The 20,604-nt window shown below is 37.1% G+C and overlaps 2 protein-coding genes across 2 annotated transcripts in view; one reads left to right on the top strand and one right to left on the bottom strand.

Annotated features, from left to right (window-relative positions):
- PAQR3 (progestin and adipoQ receptor family member 3) overlaps positions 1–6,162 on the top strand; it is a 33,349-nt gene extending 27,187 nt beyond the window's left edge. The window contains exon 8 of the mRNA XM_049790285.1: positions 4,973–6,162. The gene's annotated coding sequence lies outside the window, so the exon portion shown is untranslated. The remainder of the gene's footprint in view (positions 1–4,972) is intronic.
- BMP2K (BMP2 inducible kinase) overlaps positions 4,368–20,604 on the bottom strand; it is a 108,621-nt gene continuing 92,384 nt past the window's right edge. Inside the window, exon 16 of the mRNA XM_049790307.1 lies at positions 4,368–6,396. Within this exon, the coding sequence (XP_049646264.1) occupies positions 4,988–6,396 (1,409 nt within the window). The 3' untranslated portion in view covers positions 4,368–4,987. The remainder of the gene's footprint in view (positions 6,397–20,604) is intronic.

Genomic DNA, 20,604 nt, shown 5'->3' with positions numbered 1-20,604 from the left:
TCCCATATGGTCCCCCGAGCCTGCCAGGAACGATTTCTGAGCATAGAGCCAGGAGGAACCCCTAGGCGCTGCCTGATGTGACACCACCCCAAAACAAAAAAAAGTAAATTTATAATAAGTAGGATCAAACATTCCAGAAGTTACCAATCAACCTAAATACTGCCCAGATTTTGTAGAATAAAATGTAATAAGACAACAGTAGGCAGTGCTTATAAGCCAGAGCTACTTTTCTGACATAATTAAGGTTTATGGTATATTATTTAGCCAAATATTTTTGCCATTTATATAACCAGGGCTTTATTATTTTTTTAAGAGAGCTTAAAAAAATTCTATAGGGTCCGGGTGATAGCTTACAGGCTGGAAAGTTAAACCAAGACTGTATGGTCCGCAATCAAAGACAAAATATCTTTGTCCCTCCACCACACACCTTTGAGGACCATTGTAGAAGACCCAAACAACATTGGATGTGGTACACACACACACACACACACACACACACACACACACACACTCACTCTCTCTCTTTCTCTCTCACACACACACACACACACACACACACATACACACACACACTCTCTATTTGTTTCAAAATACAAGATCTACTTATTTACAATCTTTTTCATTTGTTTTTTGTGCCATACCCGGTGACGCTCAGGGGTTACTTCTGCCTTATACACTCAGAAATCGCTCCTGGCTTGAGGGACCATGTGGGATACCAGGTATTGGATCCAGGTCCGTCCTGAATAGGCCGCATGCAGGGCAAACGCCCTACCACTATGCTATTGCTCTGGCCCCAAGATCTACTTATTTAAAATTTTAGAACTGTAAGCACAGAGCTCTAATTTGTTTTTCTCGTCCACTGGTTGATGCATATAGTGAGTACCAAAAATCAGGGTGAATGAAAGAACTTAAGAGAACTTTACAAGACAAGTAATGAAGCACTAAAGTCACTGATTATAAAGAATATGCAATCCATCTGCAATTTATTGCATTTAAAGAAAGCAGTTTACTAAAACAGGTCTGATAAATACAGTAAGAAAATAACTTTAAATTTCAAAAACAAAGTAAATGAGACAGAATTCAGTCAATAAAAACATGTAATGTAAAGGCAATATTGTAGTAAAATCTGTTAGTGCTTAATTAGATATAGGAATGGGGGAAAGCAACTTAATTCTATCACATAAGTTTTCCAGCTACATTTAAAGACTGAAGTTACTTTAGAAAGTATATTTTGTAACAAATAGAAATATAATTAAGATGTAGATCAGATTTATTTAAAAAGTTAATTTTCTTAGTGGTACATAAGAGGCTTCAAGAAATTCAAGTTTAACAAAAATGGGAAGTATAATCAAAGAAAGTGCACTTAAAGCTGTTTGTCAGCAATTAAAAAGTAGCTACTACTATGCTGCTTACTACTAAATGACTCAAAAAGCATAGTAATAAAAATAATTCTCTTTCAAACGTAGCACTATAAATTTTAAAATTAAAAAAATAAAACAAAACAATGATCCTTTGCAGTTTCATCTACCTTATTCTCTTACTGGCTTTATAAACCTTATTAGGAGTGAACGTTCTTTCAGAAGTGATTGTGGTTGCAATTCCATTTAAATTTTTAAAATTCACATTAGCTCCACAGTAGAGATATGACAAGAGCATGTATGTGCACATATATTTATCTTAAACCACTAATAAAAGTTTTCATATAAACTATCATTTGTTATTCTCACAGTAGATATGTCATTCTCATTCTCACAGTAGATGTGTCAGCTTGATATTGGACCTAAGATGAATAATTTTTCTAAAACAAATTAAAAGTTCAGTTGAACATTCTACAAATATTAAAACCAAGGTACCCAAACTCCTCAGAACTAGTGTTACTATTCCACATGTACCTTCTAACAGTGCTTACTGGAAGTACCGAAACCTAATAGACAAAGAAGAGGAGCTGAATAATAAATCACTGCCTTGGTGAATGTCAGAGTAGAAAGAAATGTGGGATCCTCCTTAGCATTTTCTACCAGCACAATGAGGACAACAATCTATCACAGTAAAAGAATAGACAGGATAAGATCCAAGGGCATGTTTATCTACAACTCCTAATAATGTCATAACTTGACCCAAATACACAGAGACAGGGCAGATCAGTGGGAAAATGACACTTTCCTGATCAAAACTTTCTGAATAAATATTAAAGTCAAGTTATATTTTCATCCAACCTATATAACTTTTTCTTCTAATATAATGTACCAAGTAATTTTTGTATGTTAGCAGATAAGATCTTTTGTTGCCTTAAAAGCTTATCAATATTAATACTTTAAACGAGTAATAAAATAATTAAGCAAATACTCCACATTTTAAAAATAAACAAGCACTATTAAAGCTGTTAGCATAGAAGCAACTTTGGCCTTATATTTTTGCTAGTTTCATAGTATTTTACTTCCCTTAGTGATGTTCAAGTATAACAGGTTTAGAGCTATACCCACTTTAAATGCTAAAAAAGCAGTGTCACCTGATTAATTCCTAAACAAGAATTGGACTATCCATCCCAAAAGAGCAAAACTTATTGAGTGTTGTGCACTAAGAATGTGTTGAGAAATCTTTCACCTATCTTGGTAGTGTTAACTCTCATCATTCTCATATTGGAATTACCTTGGCAGATTGTGAATAACCTATTCCTAACAGTAGTGGTAGGAGATGATTGAAAATGGAAAGCAACCCTTATTTCTATACTCCTTAGGAAAATGTTTCTACTTCAAATAACAGAATCTCCCTTCCCCATTTCTGCTTATCTCAGTGAATCTCCTATCGAAGGCTGTATGTTTCAAGCTATAATTGAAACACTGGGCTGTGACATATAATAAACATAAACATTTTAAGCAATTTTAGTTCTTTCCTTAAAGTTTATCCAACATCATAAGCCAAAGTGTCTTAGTCATTTGAAGTTATACATACAGTGTTCCGTGAAGCAAGGGTAAAGGCCTAAAATACTCTCTAGGACGTATTACATGTTTACCTAAGGAGACCATACTAATTCATTTACTGCCCTTCTAAATTATAAAATGCATGAGTCTAGCAGAAACCAAGGCCAAGGACTAAAATATTCAAAGAAATATATTGTGTACATTAACAATATTCATTTAAAAAAAAACGTGTTTGATACAAACCTACTGGAATAGTAGTTCATGAATTTACTATGTGCAATCATCAACTCATTGCTTTTTGAATAAAGTATCACTCGAATATACACCGTAAGATTTTAAAGAACTACTTGAATGTTTTGCATTAGCAATATTAATTAACCTGAGAATCCGTAAACAAAAAAAAAAAGGTGCAAACAAAGTATTTGCCTTTGGCACAGGACAAATAGCTGGTATGGCGGGGCTCTAAAAAGTACAACTCTTAAGCAGTGATGCTTAGTAATGCTTAGCTTGTCTCAGTATCTGTCCACAAAAATGTATGTGATTTTTTTTTAAATAAATATGTAGTTCAGTCACATACATTTGGCTTCCCTCCAAGTTTAAAACTAAAAATAGGCATGATTAATCCCTATAATTTAAAGAGTTTTGAAACGAGATTCCTAATACACAATAATTGGTTTAAGGGGTCATTTTAAAATAGAGAAATCAGAGTGCCAGTTAATGAAAAGCTTTCATCCCTTTCGTAAATAAATTTGATAGTTCTAGAAACTTCTGTATATTAATTTTATAAGAGGACAGTTAATGATAACTAAAAAAAAAAGTTGGAGACACATAAAGTACAGATTCTGTAATTCACATTAATTCATATATGCAATTTCTAGAAAATCCTATTTAAAATTGGGGTTGTGATGTTAAGAAAAGGCAACTTAGGATTTACACTGTTCAAAACAAAAAGGCAATTTGGTAGCTGGGTTCTTTGTACTAGTGGCATAGTCGGCTAGCATTGTTAGTTGCTTGTCCCTCTTCAGCTAAGACCTTGGAGCCATTTTCAGATCTTGTGTAATAGTGCAGAGGTACTTGCTTGCAGCAGGAAGTGTGAATCCTGCCTATAAGGCTTTGTGGGTTTCACTGTTCTGTGCACTTATTAAAACAACTCCACCTCCAAAAGTAACTACAAAATTGTTTACAACTTCAGTGATATTTGGTGAAGGTGGTAATTTAGTAAGTACACTATTAAATGCAACATGATTTTATATATTGTAAACAGCTTAAAAATTCCATTTCAGCTACATGTTTTCATTAAGCAAAATTTCTATATAATCCTTGTCCTCAACTCCATTTTTCCATTAAATCTGCTTTATTAGGAATATAATATTAAATGTTCTGGGCCAAGTAGCCATTCATATAAAGTATAAAATGGTTTCTTTTTTCTCTTTTCGGTACTGATTCTTTTTCAAAAGTCAGATTATTTTCCTTCAGTTTCTGTTACAGACATTTTTTCTCCTGCTATTTAATGGCACTTGTTTTAAAATGAAGCAAAAGTTTTAGTTAGGCACGATAGTCAGTTACTTCTGGCTTTGCTTTGTAGAGGAAAAAAGGACCAAAAGTTCTGCACTATCCAGATAATAACTTAATTCTTTATGAGAACTAGATTTTTTTTATCTTTCACTGTGTGAAATTAGAAGAAACCTTTCAGATATTCACAAAAGTAATCTGTATATACAAGTAGGCTTAATTTTCAATGCTGGATTCTGGAATGGACCTGGAATTACACATATACAAATTGTCACAAAAATAACCATACAGCTTGAATCCCTTGCAATGGCCACACAGCTGGGCAGATGTCACATTTTCCCTGGGTGTCGAAACTGGTTAGTACATGCCATTCAGTGCCCTTTTCTGTTGCTTGGCAGGCATGTCAAGTCACCACCCAGTGAAAATGTTCCTATTGGGTTTTTCTTAATCACCTATTCTGATTGACATGTCGTAATTCCTTCAGATTCATAAAACTGCCCGTACTTTTTTTTTTAACAGGAGTTTAAAAATGCCAAGAGGTCCCTCAAGAGAAGCTACTGTTTAGAAGGAAATGGAGCGGCACCAAATGGGTCCAATTCCACTGGCTGGGACTGTTGGGACTGATGGGAAGTGATGCTTTGCACCACAAGTTCTGTGAAGGGCACAGCACCAAAGTCATCCATTTTCAGTGCATCTGTGCCATGGAATGACCCATGCAATGAATTTGGCCTTGGCCGCCCGGGCAGGACAGGATTGTGATCAGCACAGATGTCACTTAGGCTCTGATGTGAAGGATGCCAAGGCAGGTCTGGAGGATGGAAGGGTTTGGCCCCAAAGGGATCCAGCAGACTCTCCTCTGGTTGCAGGACACTGCTCCTGTCCTTCCCGTCAGTTAGTGCAACGCTAATATTCTCCTTGGAGTCTGAAATGGTTAAAAACTCATTGCTACTCTGCGAGTCTCGGCGACCCACCTTTCTGTGCCTGCGAGCCCTCTCAGGAGTGCGGTAGGTGGGCTTCACGGCTTTCTTGGTGCTGGTGGGCGTGCCATGATGCCGCTTCCCATTACTTTTGGACACATCCTGCTTGGTGCGCCTTTGGCGAGAAGAGAGTTTCTGTAAGCTGCGCTGTTTAATTTTTTGTTGATGATTCCCCGTTATTTCCTCAAAGGGCACAAGCCCAAAAAGGTCCTCCTTACTTTCACTGGTACCTGTTGAAGTAGGGAAAGGCTGAAATGGGGTGGAGCCAAAAATATCAACACTTTTTGGACAGCCAGGTCGAGTGTGTGCTTCAGTTACTGCTGCAGGGCAGTCTGGGATAATCACTTTCTTGCTGAAGGGGGCCTTTGTGAAGACATCAAACTCCTCTTGCTCCAGACCCACAGCGGGGAAGCGGAGCTGTTGAGAGAGGTTCTTTTCATTCTCTCCTTGCTGAGTGTGTACTGCAAAGAAGGGGACAGCGCCAAATACATCACATTCCTGTTGAGGAGTCTCTAGTCCAGCATCAGAGGGAACCTTGCTTGGGGAGAGGAGTGCTGTATTAGGCTCCCGAACTGGCCCACTGTAAATAGGGCTCATGCTACTGTACTTGGTTTTGGCCTGCTCATAATCAGAATCGGAACTATGCTTCTCCTCCTCTTCCTCCTCTTCCGAATCCATAAGGAGAGGCCTGTGACCCAGATTTTCTGGTTCAGTGTCGTCATCATTAAAGTCTCCTTGTTCACCCTGGAGAACTTCTTCCTCTTGTTCTTCCTCTTCACTGCTCTTAGGAGAAGGTGGGTCTGATTCAAAATCACTTTCGGATTCGGCATTCCCCTTTTGCACTTGAATCTGTATTGATGAATTCTCTGACACTTTCTTTCCAGCCCGGTGATCTTTAGATACTGGACTTGCTTTTCTGTTCTTCATAGGATTTACAACAGTCTCTTGATTCATGGGTGGCTGTTCAGTGCTCTTTTCGGGAGAACCTGAAAAATCAAAGAAAAATTATTAAAGGACCCAATGCATTTCTATTTGCACTAAGCATTCATATTTATTTTAACACAATATACTACAAATCTCTCCTACCACTTCTCTTAAAGGAAAACATGTATTGTGATTGAGCTTAAGGAATACATTTGTTCTGAACCAGATGAGTGAGGTAGAACCTTTAGTGCTGCAAGATTATTTTTTTTTTATAATCAGTACAATATAAGTTTACTTAAAGCACCCAGAATAGGCTTCTTACAATGGATAACCACTTCCCACCATCAAATAAGGACTGCTGAGACTGGAGTGAAAGTACAGCAGCTGGCTGACTGGGTTTGATCCCTAGCACCACATATGCTTTCATGAGCATATCCAAGCATAATCTGACTACTTCTGGCAGAGTCCAAAAACAACAAAAAACATTCTTTAACCTCTCTTACTCTGATGCCACCTAAAATGATTTCCTGCTTCTAACTTCATTCTAAGTTTTACAACTTGTGTATTAAATGCCATGTGTACACAAGTAACTTAACTGTTTAGTGATGTTTCCTTATACTATTTTGGGGGGTGGGGGAGGAAAGTGGCTCCCAACCCATACACGGGCCCTAACAAACTAGGCTGGGCCAAATGGATCTTTCTCTGACAGTGCTGGGGGGGGGGAGGGGACTTGCAGGACTACTGTAATAGTACTCAGTGGATTCCAGGACCCCAGTTGGTGGTGCTTAGAGAGAATGCCGTACCATTCACCCTGATCCTGCTATCTCTCCAACCCCCACATTTCACTATGACTTTCCAATTACATTATCATGAGTGAACATGGGCACATACCCATAGCTTGATCAAAATTAAACTACTAAAATGAAGATGCAGCAAGATCCGTCTATACATGGCACATCTCCATTTAACTATTAATAACTGTACTACTAGATATTGCCAATAAATGTTTGCTGATTTTTTAATTGTATTTTCATAGTATGATTAAAGAAAATTGTATCAAACACAAGAGTACTTGATGATTTTCATGTAGACAGAAAGCAACTTTCCTCATCTTGAGTACTGATCTTTTGTATAGACAGATTGTATGGTTTACAATAGTCTGTTAGTTTATATGAAAACACACTGCCTTCCCCCATTTACTTCCCCATCAAACTGCCCACGTGTAGGGATCAATCAGTACTAGCCCAACCATACAGTCATTCATTCCACTCCAATCCATTTTAAGATTAAATATTAATGCAATCACATATAGTTGTGTCCCCATTCCTCCCACCAAAAAAAAAAAAAAAAAAAAACAAAAGCTGGGTTGTGGAAGGATTATACTTTCCTTAATTAAAGTGGTCTTGGGGGGGAGAGATGGTACAGTGCTTGCCTTGCATGTAGCTGGCTCTGGTTGAATGGCCCTACATGGTTCTCAAAGGGCCACCAGGAATAACCTCCAAGAATAGAACAGAAATACCCCCTAAGTAAGCACTATCTGGTGGGGTCCCTGAGCCCAAAAAACAAGTGATGGCCTTTATGGCCTGCGATATCCTACATCTCTGAAATATCATAATCGCTGGCTATTTTTTGTAGAATTTACTCTTTTATCACTAGATTTTCATAAATGTTACGATGGCTTATTCTGCCCATCATCTGAAATGCATACATGACAGGATCTCATACTTAACATAATTACCCACCCATCTTATAAATCTAGTACATATCGTGTTACTGCTCCAAAATCAATTTTAAGAAATCACCTTTGCTCTGAGCATGTTCTCTTTGTGCCAGAGAAAGCTCAACAGGCTTTGTGTGCAGGTGGCCTTGGTTTGATCCTTTGCACTATGTGGTCCTATAGGAGGAACCTTGGGAATGATGCCCAAGCTGACTATAGCCCACATGTAACCTCTGGGTGTGACAAACCAAAGAATGCTCCTTACCTGTCCCATCTAAATTAGTGAATGATACCTTCATCTCATTCTACAAACCAGTGGAAATAATTTTCTCTTTCCCCCTCAAATAATGACAATGTTTTTGAAATTTCAAGATTTTTTTTCCCTTTTATCCCTCTGCCACTTGTCTGTTATGTTCCTCTTCATTAGTGACATTTCAGTCTCTAAACTCACCTACCTCCAATCCCAGATTCCTCAAACTGTTCTTCTGCAGCATGTTTACTAAAATAACCTAGATGAAACATTCCAGGTGTCTGCTTAAAACCTTTTTATGGATCCGCAAAGCAAGGCTTTTACATGTCCTACCCTGTGACCTTGATGTCTTTCATGGATATTCTTCAGGAATCACACCATAACTCTCCCTGAATAAGTTTGGGTAAAGGTGTTTTGTTTTATCTTATCTCACTGCTTTTCTTTTATTAATGTTGCCTATCAAAACTCAGAAACCTGGGATGTTGGGAAATATAGTTTAGAGGCTTAAAAAACCTGCCTTGCAAACTAAAGGTCATGAGCTCACCCCACTGTATCACTACCACATGCATGTGATTGTGGCAACTTGGCTGCTTTAGACTATTCAGCTATGATTCCGTGTAATCCCCAGCAATATCACAGTCAGATATATATGAGTATAACTAAAGGGAACAACCCCTGGTGAGCACGAGTGTGACTAGTCCATGCACAAGCACCATACTTACACAAGTGTAACCCTGTGGTTAAATGTGAGCACTGATCTGACAGCCTCTGAGTATATCAACATGCTAAACAAACACAGATGTGTATGTGATGCCTATCACTGTACATGAAAAGGAGAAAAATCACTCAGGAGCCTTGTAGACATGGGTGGCCAGGCAAGCTTTGCTACCATCTTTGCTACTGTGATACTTTAAGTACAGTGACTGCTCTAGTGCTCTGGTTGCCATGAAGGAGCTCTCCAGAACAGAGGCATCCAAATATATTTGACGTACTGTTCCTTTTCCAGTAAATTACTTAGTGCCCCTAGAAATCCACCTCTCTAACTGAACAAACAAGAAGTGTCCTTGGTTGCTTTCTGAGGCTACTACCACCCTGGACTGTTCCAGTGTCCCGGGAAAAAATATTCTAGAGGAAATACTTGAAAACATTCTGTGTCTGATGTTCCCACTGAGCCTAGTAGAAGTCTTAATTATAGATCTTTCTGTACATTTATGTGTCTGTTTTTCATAACATACCTCTCATTTTTTTTTTTTTTGATTTTTGGTTTTTGGGCCACACCCAGTGATGCTCAGGGGTTACTCTTGCCTATGAGCTCAGAAGTCGCTCCTGACTTGGAAACCACATGGGACGTCAGGGGATCGAACTGTGGTCCTAGGTTAGTGGGTGCAAGGCAGATGCCCTACCGCTGCGCCACCACTCTGGCCTCTCATTTCTATCCTAATTTATAGTCAATCAATATTTGCTGAATGGAGCAATGGCTACTCTGAGCTCTCTGCTCTGTACACATACTCAGCATAAAAAAAAAAGTTACATTGATCTTTTTAAATTGAGTATATTTTTTACCTGAGAATTCAATCACACACAATAACTTGATTTGAACCCTAAGATTTTTAAGACAATCTCTACTCATTATATAGTGGTGAATGAATGGTTTCTATATTCAGTTTATAAGCAAATATGGAAGGTAACGAGTCTAGGTAACAAAAAATACCAGAGTTCTGGAATACCCAAGTGGTGCAGATTAGAGGGAAAGGGTAGGGGCCAGGGGTGCAGAAACCTACACTGGTGCAGCTGACAGGAAGCAACTGTGCAGAAGACAGGTAGAAAGCTGAAAGACCTAGAACCAATTAAAAAATAAAGTCTAATGTTTGAGAGAGACCAAAGGGGCCAGTGTGGCTGGAACATGCTGAACAATGATGATATTGCACGAAATGAAGTAAGAGGGAGGGAAAGGATCAATCTGTAGAAGTTTCTATATCAAGTTAAATTCAGATTTTCTCCCAAGATAAGTGTGGTTGGCAGCCATTACAAAGTGGTTATATGATCAGATCAAAACCGAAAAAAATATATAGTTCAGCAACTGAGTACTTGGTTTACTCCCCAGCATGCGTGTGCGCACACACACACACACACACACACACACACACACACACACACACACAACTTGGGATGCATAATTTCTCTACAAGTTCTTGAATGCAGTTATTTTGTCTTCTATTCTCCTTAATTCTCTAATAAAAAAAAATGCTTTGCTTTGCTGTCTTCTAAAATTCTTTAGCAGTGATAGAATTTGGGGTACTGGCCAGGAAACAGAGAGATCAAATCAGTAAAGGAAGAACTGATCATTGAAATCAGATGTTAGGGTTGCTTCTCTCCTTAGACTATGGGTGGCAACCCCATTTGAAGACTAATGCAGTTAGGTTGTGAAACTTTTTTTTTAATTAGGGCTCAGAGAAATAGTACAGGAGGTAAGGCGCTTGTTAAGCACACTCAATCCCTGGCATCCTATCTGGTCCCCTGAGCCTGCCAGAAGTAAATCTGAGCATTGCCAGTTATAGTCCAAAAACATTTAAAAAAAAAAATACATGATTTCAGGATGGAGGTGGTGGAGAGGGAATAGAATGGCGGTGACAGTACATGTCTGTGGCAGTGATCCAGGCTTATCTCCAGCACTCCATAGGATCACTTGAACACTGCTAGAAATGATTCCTAAACTCAGGGCCAGAAATAAGCTCTGAGTATGGCACAGTATGGTCCCAAAACTAAGCAAAACAACAAAAAATATATGATCTCAGTAAATGTGTATCTACTTTATACACCCTGGGATTGCACAAACAATTAAACCAAATCATATGCAGGTTCTTGAATTTAATTTCTCTATACCATTAGGCTACTGATATTAAAAAGATTACTTTTAGATTGGCTGTAGAATTCTTTATTCATTTTGAATTTATTCAAAATCAAGATAAAAAGCTATAATAAACTCAATAAAAGTACAATCCTGTCCTCACAATAGTACACTCCCTAAATTTTTTAATTTATTACTTCCATTGAGGCTACTTCCCATGCATAATTTATAGGACTACCACAATTGCCTGCTCATGGACACCTCCTGAACATTCCATTTTTTCTCAAAGTGTATTCAGTGAAACACTAATGATGGAAGAAGAAAAATCAACGGTCTGTGGTCTCCAGCAACTGAGTTTATGAAATGCTGCACACCTATAGATACTTCTATCCCTCCTGACTTGGAGCCAAAATGTCCATTGTATTAACAGTGGATTCTGCATGCCCCTGCACCAATTGCAGTGCCAACTCAATAGTTAAGTGAGGTGCTGATAAGCTCTATGCAGAAGAATCATACTTTTAGGATGTCCAAGATAACCTAAATTTAGTTCACTCTGAACATCTATATGCTCATTTTATGGAACATCTATTACTGCTCACAAGCAATCTTGCTTTTAATGCACTTTTACAAATGCTGCTCCACAATTTCTACAGGAAAACTCCCATTTTCTAGGACCCTTAAGATTTTGTTCCTGCAGTCTAGAACTCCTAATAGAGATAATCCATTTTGGAGAACATCCTTCAATTTACTTGTGTTTTGTATTCTTAAGCATCAGTTATTTATTTTAATTTTCTTTAAAAAAAAATTTTCTTCTTAGATTTTGATCCCAGTTTTCCAAATTACTGCTCCCTTTACTCACTGGCCAACACTGGCTAACAATGGCTGCTGTCAATTTCTCAACTATGTACTAATTTAATTAGTAGGTGTGTTTAAGAGATGCTACTAAAACATCTATTCTTTTATTGTCAGTGTGCATATAAGATTTTAGAGTTTTCTCATCATCTTTAGTTATCTTTAAGGTATCAACATCCACTATTCTGGCAAAACATTGTTTATGTAACGTTTAAGCACTCAGAGAATTAACTCTTGAGTTATTTCTTTCTCAGTATTTTATATTTTTTTAACTTTATTGATTGATTGATTCACTGATTAGTTTCTGGGCCACAGTCAGGAGTGCTCAGGAATTATTCCTGGTTATGCACTCAGGAATCACCCCCGGCAGGTTGGAGGACCATATGGATGCCAGGAACCGAACCGGGTTCTTCCCAGGTCAATCACATGCAAGGCAAATGCCCTACTGCTGTGCATCTCTCCTGCCACTTTCTCAGTATAACATAACATATAGGTAATAAATTTAACAGAATGACTATCTCTAATAAGATCATATTTAAATATTGTGCGAACTTCATACATAAAACATGTTAACAAGAGGTTACACATAATATCTTAAGAAAGAACTGAAAATATGTCTTGAGAAATAATAAGCACTCTTAACTATCACCTTCAACTCCAGGGTAGGGCAAAAGAATCTGTTATTTATCTTGGGATAGGCTCAGGAAAGTACTTGCCTTACCTGTGTGAAGCCCTGGCTTCAAATCTCCAGCACTACTAAGTAAGCATGTGTACTTATTATCTATAATCACATCCATCACATTTCAACCTTCCTGCAAAATGTTTGAATTTTAGGTTTGATAGCGACTCAAAAGATGAGCGGAGAAAGTAGGCAGATAAAATTCCCTGGCTGTTTCAAGAAACACTAAGGCTCACTTTAGAAATGACCAGAACTAATTAAGCAAATATAAATCTACTGATCTTTTCAAGCAAACAAATTTCATTTTTAAAAATGTCTTCATATGTCATGTGGTCATATATGCTCATAACTTTTTTAAATTTTGGGCTCAGACACAATAGAAATTAGACTTACTCCTAGTTCTGCACAGAGAGATGACTCCTTGTGGGCCCAGAGGTATATATGGAGTTGTTGGAATTGAATCCAGGCAGGCCACATGCAAGCCTACAGCTCTAGCCCTCTCAACTTTTTTACATAAATATAATCCCTATAATACAGAGTTTAAAATATTACTATTTACTACTTAGGGTAGTCACATCTTATAGTCCTCACTGCCACACTGTTTAGTACTCTAGAAGCAAAAACTGTTTATCCTAAAAAGCTCCAGCCACTATGTAACCCTGAAACCCTTATTTAGCAAAGCCCACCCCCATCAGTGAGGAAGAGTCTTGAAAGTGGAAAACCCTCCAACAACAATGAACCAGCCCAATCTTTTCTAACTTATTTTTACAGTATTTACTTATTCTTTTCTATCTTTTGTTTTCCCCTCCTTTCACTCTAATCTGTATCTCAGCCAATTATTTATCTTTCCTTAACTCAATTATTTCTTAAGAGCTCAGACCCAGCCTATGAGGGTCAGGCCTCCAACAACCACCTAGGAATACATCATTAATGTGCGTCTTTACATGGGCATGAGCTTGTAGACAGTGGACTCCTCTCTGATTGCTAAATCTAAAATGTAAACAATCCATGCCCAAAGTGTATATAGCCCCTTTTATATATTATCCCTTCTACTCCCTTCAGAAATCCTTCTATCCTTTCATCCTCCAATTCTGATCCATTATCCTTATTTAACTCTTTTTACCCTCAATTCTTAACCCATTAGGTACCAAGACCAACCTCCTGTTCCAATAAACCATCACCCAGCTCCCAAAGCGAAAGAAAATCCTCTAAGTCCCACATTTCTTGCCTTGGCAAGAAAATACAACCTACTGACTCATGCTTTGTGGCCCTTCTCACCCTCCCAAATGTGGATGGTTGCATGCTACTGATTCAGCTCCAGAAGGACCCGCCCAGTCCAAGGACATTACCTGAACCCTTATGGCCGCAAATCACTTCTCAAACTCAACAAGACCACGATGTGTGATGAAAATGTACCATGAATTTCACCCCACACACACAAAAATGTCTCAGAAGACTTAATGGGGAAGCCTATATTTCCTTTATATGTTTAATACCTCTATAACAATACCACTAGTCTATATATTCCCAAATGTAAGGTAGCCCCTTAAACACCTTTTTTTCTTTAATTCCTTTTTAAATTCATTTTTATTTCTTTCTTTTTTATATATTCATAGATAGTTTTATTTTTTTTTTTAACTTCACCTGTTTTGGCTCTACTTGGTATGAAAACATATTGCCTGGGATGAAAACTCCATTAAAAGCCAGGGCACAAAGATTCTGTAATCTGACAATCTTACCTCAAATGTACCAGCAATATATGGCGCCATTACTTTTTGCAAAGGCATACTAAAATAAGGGGGAAATTTCATGTATAGAAACAAACTCTTACCTACTAAAGATAAGAACCCATACATTTTATAATACACGGTGCCTCCCATCCTGAACATGTGTCATGTGGATCCAACTTAGACTCCAAGTGACCTAGCAGTGCCTGTCCAATCCTGTGGCCTAGACCTCAGACATAAAAATGATACAGTTCCCCACAATAGCACCAGGAACCAAACTCCCTTTGGGAAATTCCTAATACCTCTCTAGCACCAACATGCGCCAATTTTGATATGATATCCTGACACAGAGGAAACAACAAAAACTTGATCTAAGAGCATGAATGTCTTAACAGTAAGATAAAATCAGAAGACATGTCTCTCTTTGACCTGTGCAAAAACCAAGACTGACAACTAATGAAGACTGACATTGACAGCCACGACTGGGCAGTGCTTACCCTGGGACCAATAAAAAGAACCCTAGTCTAGGCTTCGGTCTAGGATCTTGTACAAAAACCAAGATCTACAATCCCAGAGGTCTGAGGATGACAACTGTGACAGAATAGAACTTCTGAAATCATAATGTAAAAATTCTATTGCAGGCTTTGTCCTAAAATTTGTGAAAAAACTGAGACACCACCAACTAAAAAAAGACTGATCACAACAGTGATGGATCAGAATTTCTAGAACTATAAAGAAAAACTATTCCTAGACTTCGTCCTATGACCTGTGTAAATACCAAGATCTCGAATTAGAGAGGCCTGATTATAGCAGAAAGATGCTTGGCACCATAAAGACCTTGGTGTGTGAAAGAGTATGTACAGAGCCTGAAGTGGTTCTCATGACAGTATGCTTCAAGGAAGGAGAAACCTGAAATCTCTTAGACAAAGGGAATTCCCTTTCTAACTTCCCCAATAATTACTATGCCTTTGCAGAAGGAAAGAGAGGAGGAGGAGGAGGGAGATGAGAGAGGAGGAGGAGGAGGAAGAGGAAGAAGAGCAGCAGCAGCACAAACCTTTTTATGTAGTTGGGGGTTTTTGACTGGGCTTTTTTTTTTTTTTTTTTGCCGTTGGTTTTGGTTTTTTTTTGGGGGGGGTTGTCTGTTTTTTTGTAGATGCTGGCTTTGGTTTTTTGTTCTATTTTTTTTGTTTGTTTTCTTGTTATTGCTTTGTTTTTGTTTGTTATTGGGGTTTTTTTGTGTTTCATTACCTTTTTCTTCTTTTTTTTCCCTTTCCTTTTCTAAAGTGAAATTTATAATACCTAGAAATATTCCTAGTTTTTTTTTCCTTTTCCTTTTTCTTTTCCAATATCTCCAACAGAACCACATTACTTGAATCATCTTGTTCAGCCTCAAAAATTGAGGGGGGAAAATGGATGGTACCAGGTCCAGACACTCACATGAACATTTAGTGGAAATAAAAAATGATCAAAAAAAATGATCAGACCTGAATATCAAACCCAAAGAACCTATACCCAATCCACAATAGGCTGTACAAGTGGAGTCCAGTTACACTAGTATACTGGGAGGTAAAGGAGGGAGATATGGGATGCATGCTGGGAACAGGGTGGAGGGAGGACAACACTGGTGGTGGGAATGCTCTGATTCATTGTCACTATGTACCTTAAAATTCTAATCCCCATATTTTTTGAGATTTTAGTAACATAAAACCTTTTTAATTTCAAATGGGAGGATGTGAAGGGAAGGGGGAAGAGATTAGATTACCCAAAAATATTCTGATAGTAAATTCTTTCAGATTACAAAGATGAGAAAGTATCAACTAATTTTTGTTTGGATGTTCATTACTTCTCTATCAGCTCAAAGAAGATGAATGGCTTGATATTGCTATTGTAACCATATATAAATAAAGTAGGTAGGCAATGTAATGCAACATATATAACATCAGCAATTTCTGATGTTTCATCTTTTGAAGTAAAATGAATAGGGCATTCATTCTGAATTGGTAAGCATGCTGCTGCCTGTCATCATTTCCCAGCAATTTTATCAAGCCAGCCCCCACGATTAGTAGATTAATTCTGTAATTTTATAATAATTTAGGTAATATAGTAAAATAATGTGAAAATTGAATGTAATGACACTTAGCTTCTACCCTCTCTGCAAGCCTACATCCAGATCCCAGATTCTGTCTCCTCATTCATTTGATACGGAAGCTGAACCTACAAGACCTTTTTAGACAGAAAGACGATTCACATCCCTTCCAACTGAGTTCCAGCAACCTCCATGGCTGACCTGTGTCATCTCTGCAGGCCTAACTCCAGACCTAATTCTGCACCCATAGTTCCAGCTCACACCCTGAACACACAGTGCCCACATAAGCCAAGCATAAGTTCTACCATCTCACCTCACATGAAATAGCTATCATTGTCAGAGGATCAGTTGGGGAAAAAAAGGAGCAACATTCACCCTAATTTTTAAGAGCTTGACAACAACTACGAAGATGCATCCTCAAAGCATAAATGAGACAAAATGAAAAAGCCCACCAAACTCATGAATGAAGATAATAATGAACAAAGAAGAAGTATCCATGAAGAAGAGGTACCCATAAAAAAGGATGCAGTCAGCAAACATATGGAAGTGTTCAATATCACTTTAAGGAAAATCTAATCAAAATGGCAGTAAGATATCACCTCCTACCAGTGCGAATGACATGTACTAAAAAGACTGAAAACAACCAGTATTGACAAGATTGGTAAAATTAATGTTTTATAAGTATTTTACCAAAAATATTTTAAAGTAAGTACCAGAGAAATTAAAAATGAACTTTAAAATACTACTGACTGCAGCATTATTGAGCTGCTGATGGACTGTGGAGACTTTTGTGTGGAAGTATGGGGATTTGGGCCATGACCAGCTGCTTGCAGACCTGACTCCTGATTCTGTGCTCAGAAATCAATCCTTGCAGTGCTTGAGGGACTATATGTGATATGAAGATAAAAGTAGGGTCAATTGGGGCCAGAGAGATAGCATGGAGGTAAGGCATTTGCCTTTCATGCAGAAAGGTCATTGGTTCGAATTCCAGCATCCTATATGGTCCCCTGAGCATGCCAGGAGTGATTTCTGAGCGTGGAGCCAGGGGTAACCCCTGAACGCCCCTCCCCCCCAAAAAAACTAGGGCCAATTATATGCTAATATAGCACTTTAACCCCTGTGATAACTTTTGCTGCACACAACCATCAAAAATGTGATATAAAACTAAATTCAATTGGTAATCAACTTGAGAAAAGTTGGAAGTTGTTAAGTATCAACTCTCTAATACTACAAATTAGCTCGATAACCAAGAAGCTTCTTTCTGCTTCACCATTAGAAAGAATATACTGTTGGCAATCAAACAAATTGAGCTATTACTCGTTCCCTACTTAAATCCTCTTATTAACTGCTAAACATTATAACGTAAGGCCCCAAACCATGGATCAAAGCCATAGATAATTCAAAAATAGAGTACATTTTTCTTTTGAAATCAAATAAAATTTCCAAGTAAAAGAAATGTTACAGTCCTACAGCTGGGACCCTAGTAAGAACATTTATTATAGCTTAAGGCACTACATTGACTATAAAATTTTGGAGAACAACTATGTTAAAAGGTAATCTTAACGCTAGAGAGAAATGGAGGCTCTGGATTCAAGTTTGTGATTTGGGGGATTTTGCTGAAATAAAAAGTGAAGGGAAAATTGCAGCTCTAGATGAGAAAATTTACATCAATATATATAAGTATATAGTAACTATAGGGAAATCATAAATTTTTCCTGTTTTTAAATTATATGTTACTTCCTTTTTTAGAGAATATTACATTATAATGTTACGTAAGTTTCCAGTGCTTGCTCATGATTAAAAAATTAACATGTGTACAGTATTAAGTTTGGAATGGAAAACAATCATCTAAGATTGCATTTTTAGAGAAAAGTAGAATTGAACATAAGCAATTCTGACTTCTTGTAACTCCAACTCAACCAAAAAAGTCAGTAATTTATAAATTAATTACATACTGGAGAAGTTAAATATTTTTCAGGCACTACCAATAACAAAATTATAGGTACCTGCTATAAAGTATTTTAAATTATGACCTTCAATCTTCAGTATCTAATGATTGGACAAAAGAGGTACAAATGAGAGAGATTAAGTAATTTGTAAGTGAAGTCACATATAGTAAAGAAAAACCTAGCTGATTATGTCCTGAGCATCAGGTACATGGCTTTTGTTTATAAAACAGTAGTGTGAATTGTAATGTATCATTTTATATATTCTATTTACCCCTACTGATTTTCAGTACACTTAATCCTACTAAGAATTTTAGTTTTTCAGAAAAAATTTTAAATTACTAGTAAAAGCACTGGCATTTATGGAGAAATTTATTTACCATTCTGTGTTAATTTCCTAATTATCATTATTTGTTTTGTGAACCAGTTAAGATTTTTATAAGATATATTATTCAAACAATTCTGTCCATTAAAATACTGTGAAACATGAAATTATCCCAACTTTGCTGTTTATCTCTTTAAAAAATAGAATGCCTTAGTCTCAAAGATTTCAAATTAATATAAATGTTGACAAGCTTAATATGTTACAACTTGGAGCCGGAGAGATAGCTTGGAGGTAAGGCGTTTGCCTTTCATGCAGAAGGACGGTGGTTCGAATCCCGGCATCCCACTTGGTCCCCTGTGCCTGCCAGGGATGAGATTTCTGAGCCTGGAGCCAGGAGTAAGCCCTGGGCACTGCTGGGTATGACCCAAAAACCAAACACCAAAAAATAAAATATGTGTGTGTGTGTTACAACTTAATTTTTCTAAAACTAAAATAAAATATATAGCTTTCTCTGTTGAAGAGAATATCATCTAGCCCAGTATCTATGGAAAGCAGTATAGCAATATATATCTATTCTAAGACCAAAAGTATCAATTCAAAAAAATAATGTTCTAGTACCTCAGAGAGGGCACCAAAAAAAAAAAAAAAAAAACAAAAAAAAAACTTAATGTGCATTGCAGTGCTAAGTACAATAGTAAAGAAGTTGTATTAAAATATTTGAAAAAGAAGAAATCTTACAGTTTGTTGTAACTGAGGTAGAATGGGGGGAACTGATGGTAATCAAATTAAGTAAAATAAAGGAGAAGGAAAAGACCAAATAGAAGGTTATCTTACTGATCTGTGGTATATAGAGCAACAAAGCAGAGAAGAGAAATAGCCTGTATCAAAATATGACAAACCCTTAGTTTTAATTTGCACAACTAAATGAAGAACAAGCAGTCAGGAGAATGTGCGGGAAAATAGAAGCAGAATAGTGGTAGAGTAGCTCAAGCACTTTCGTGGTAATGAATGTGCATATCATTATTTAAAAAGTTAACATTCTTTGAAATATCTTACAATAAGAAAATTATTTTAGATATAACTATCATGTTTGGTGTAATATTGGTGTAATTTTGTTGTTCATACAACTCTTAGATGTAATTTATCTTCATTGCTTAGAATTTTTTTCTTTTTCCAATTTCTTCCTAAAGCTGATAGAGCATTTAACTTTTGTTTCACTAGATCAACTATTTACTATTAGAAGAAAATAAATGGGAACCCAAGTTTTTATGTAAAAATTACATATGCACAAGTATTTCTAAGTTTTATAATGAATAGGTCAGTGGCAAGAAGTCATTTCTCAGGTTTTTATTTTGATTATAGATTTAAGAACTATAAGCTTAAGTTAAAATGAGAATGTAACAAATGATCACCTTTTCTTCTCTCCTTGGAAGAACATATCTCCTATAACCACTCCATTCTTTTATTCTATGTAGTCAACTTTCCATAACCAAATGATTCCAATGTTCATTTTCAATATTAATCTGAAAATATTTTTTTAAAAAGTAGCATTTAAATCTAAAAACAGTTTTAAGGTCACTATCCTAATCTAAAATAAAAATGCTTAAAGAAGTAATTTTTCTATACATCCAGTGAATATCATTTAGCTAATAGTGTGGCTACAAGTCAATATTCAAACATAGCTAATTCAGGGTCCAAAACGGTGGTGCAAGCAGTAGGGCATTTGCCTTGCATGCACTAATCTAGGATGGACCGCAGTTTGATCCCCCAGCATCCCATATGGTCCCCCAAGCCAGAAGTAACCCCTGAGCCACTGGGTGTGGCCCAAAAAAATAAAAAA

Source organism: Suncus etruscus, chromosome 16, assembly GCF_024139225.1.
Source record: "Suncus etruscus isolate mSunEtr1 chromosome 16, mSunEtr1.pri.cur, whole genome shotgun sequence".
NCBI classification, from domain to species: Eukaryota; Metazoa; Chordata; class Mammalia; order Eulipotyphla; family Soricidae; genus Suncus; species Suncus etruscus.
The sequence above is the reverse complement of the archived record's forward strand: the minus strand, read 5'-3'. Positions and strand labels throughout refer to the sequence as shown.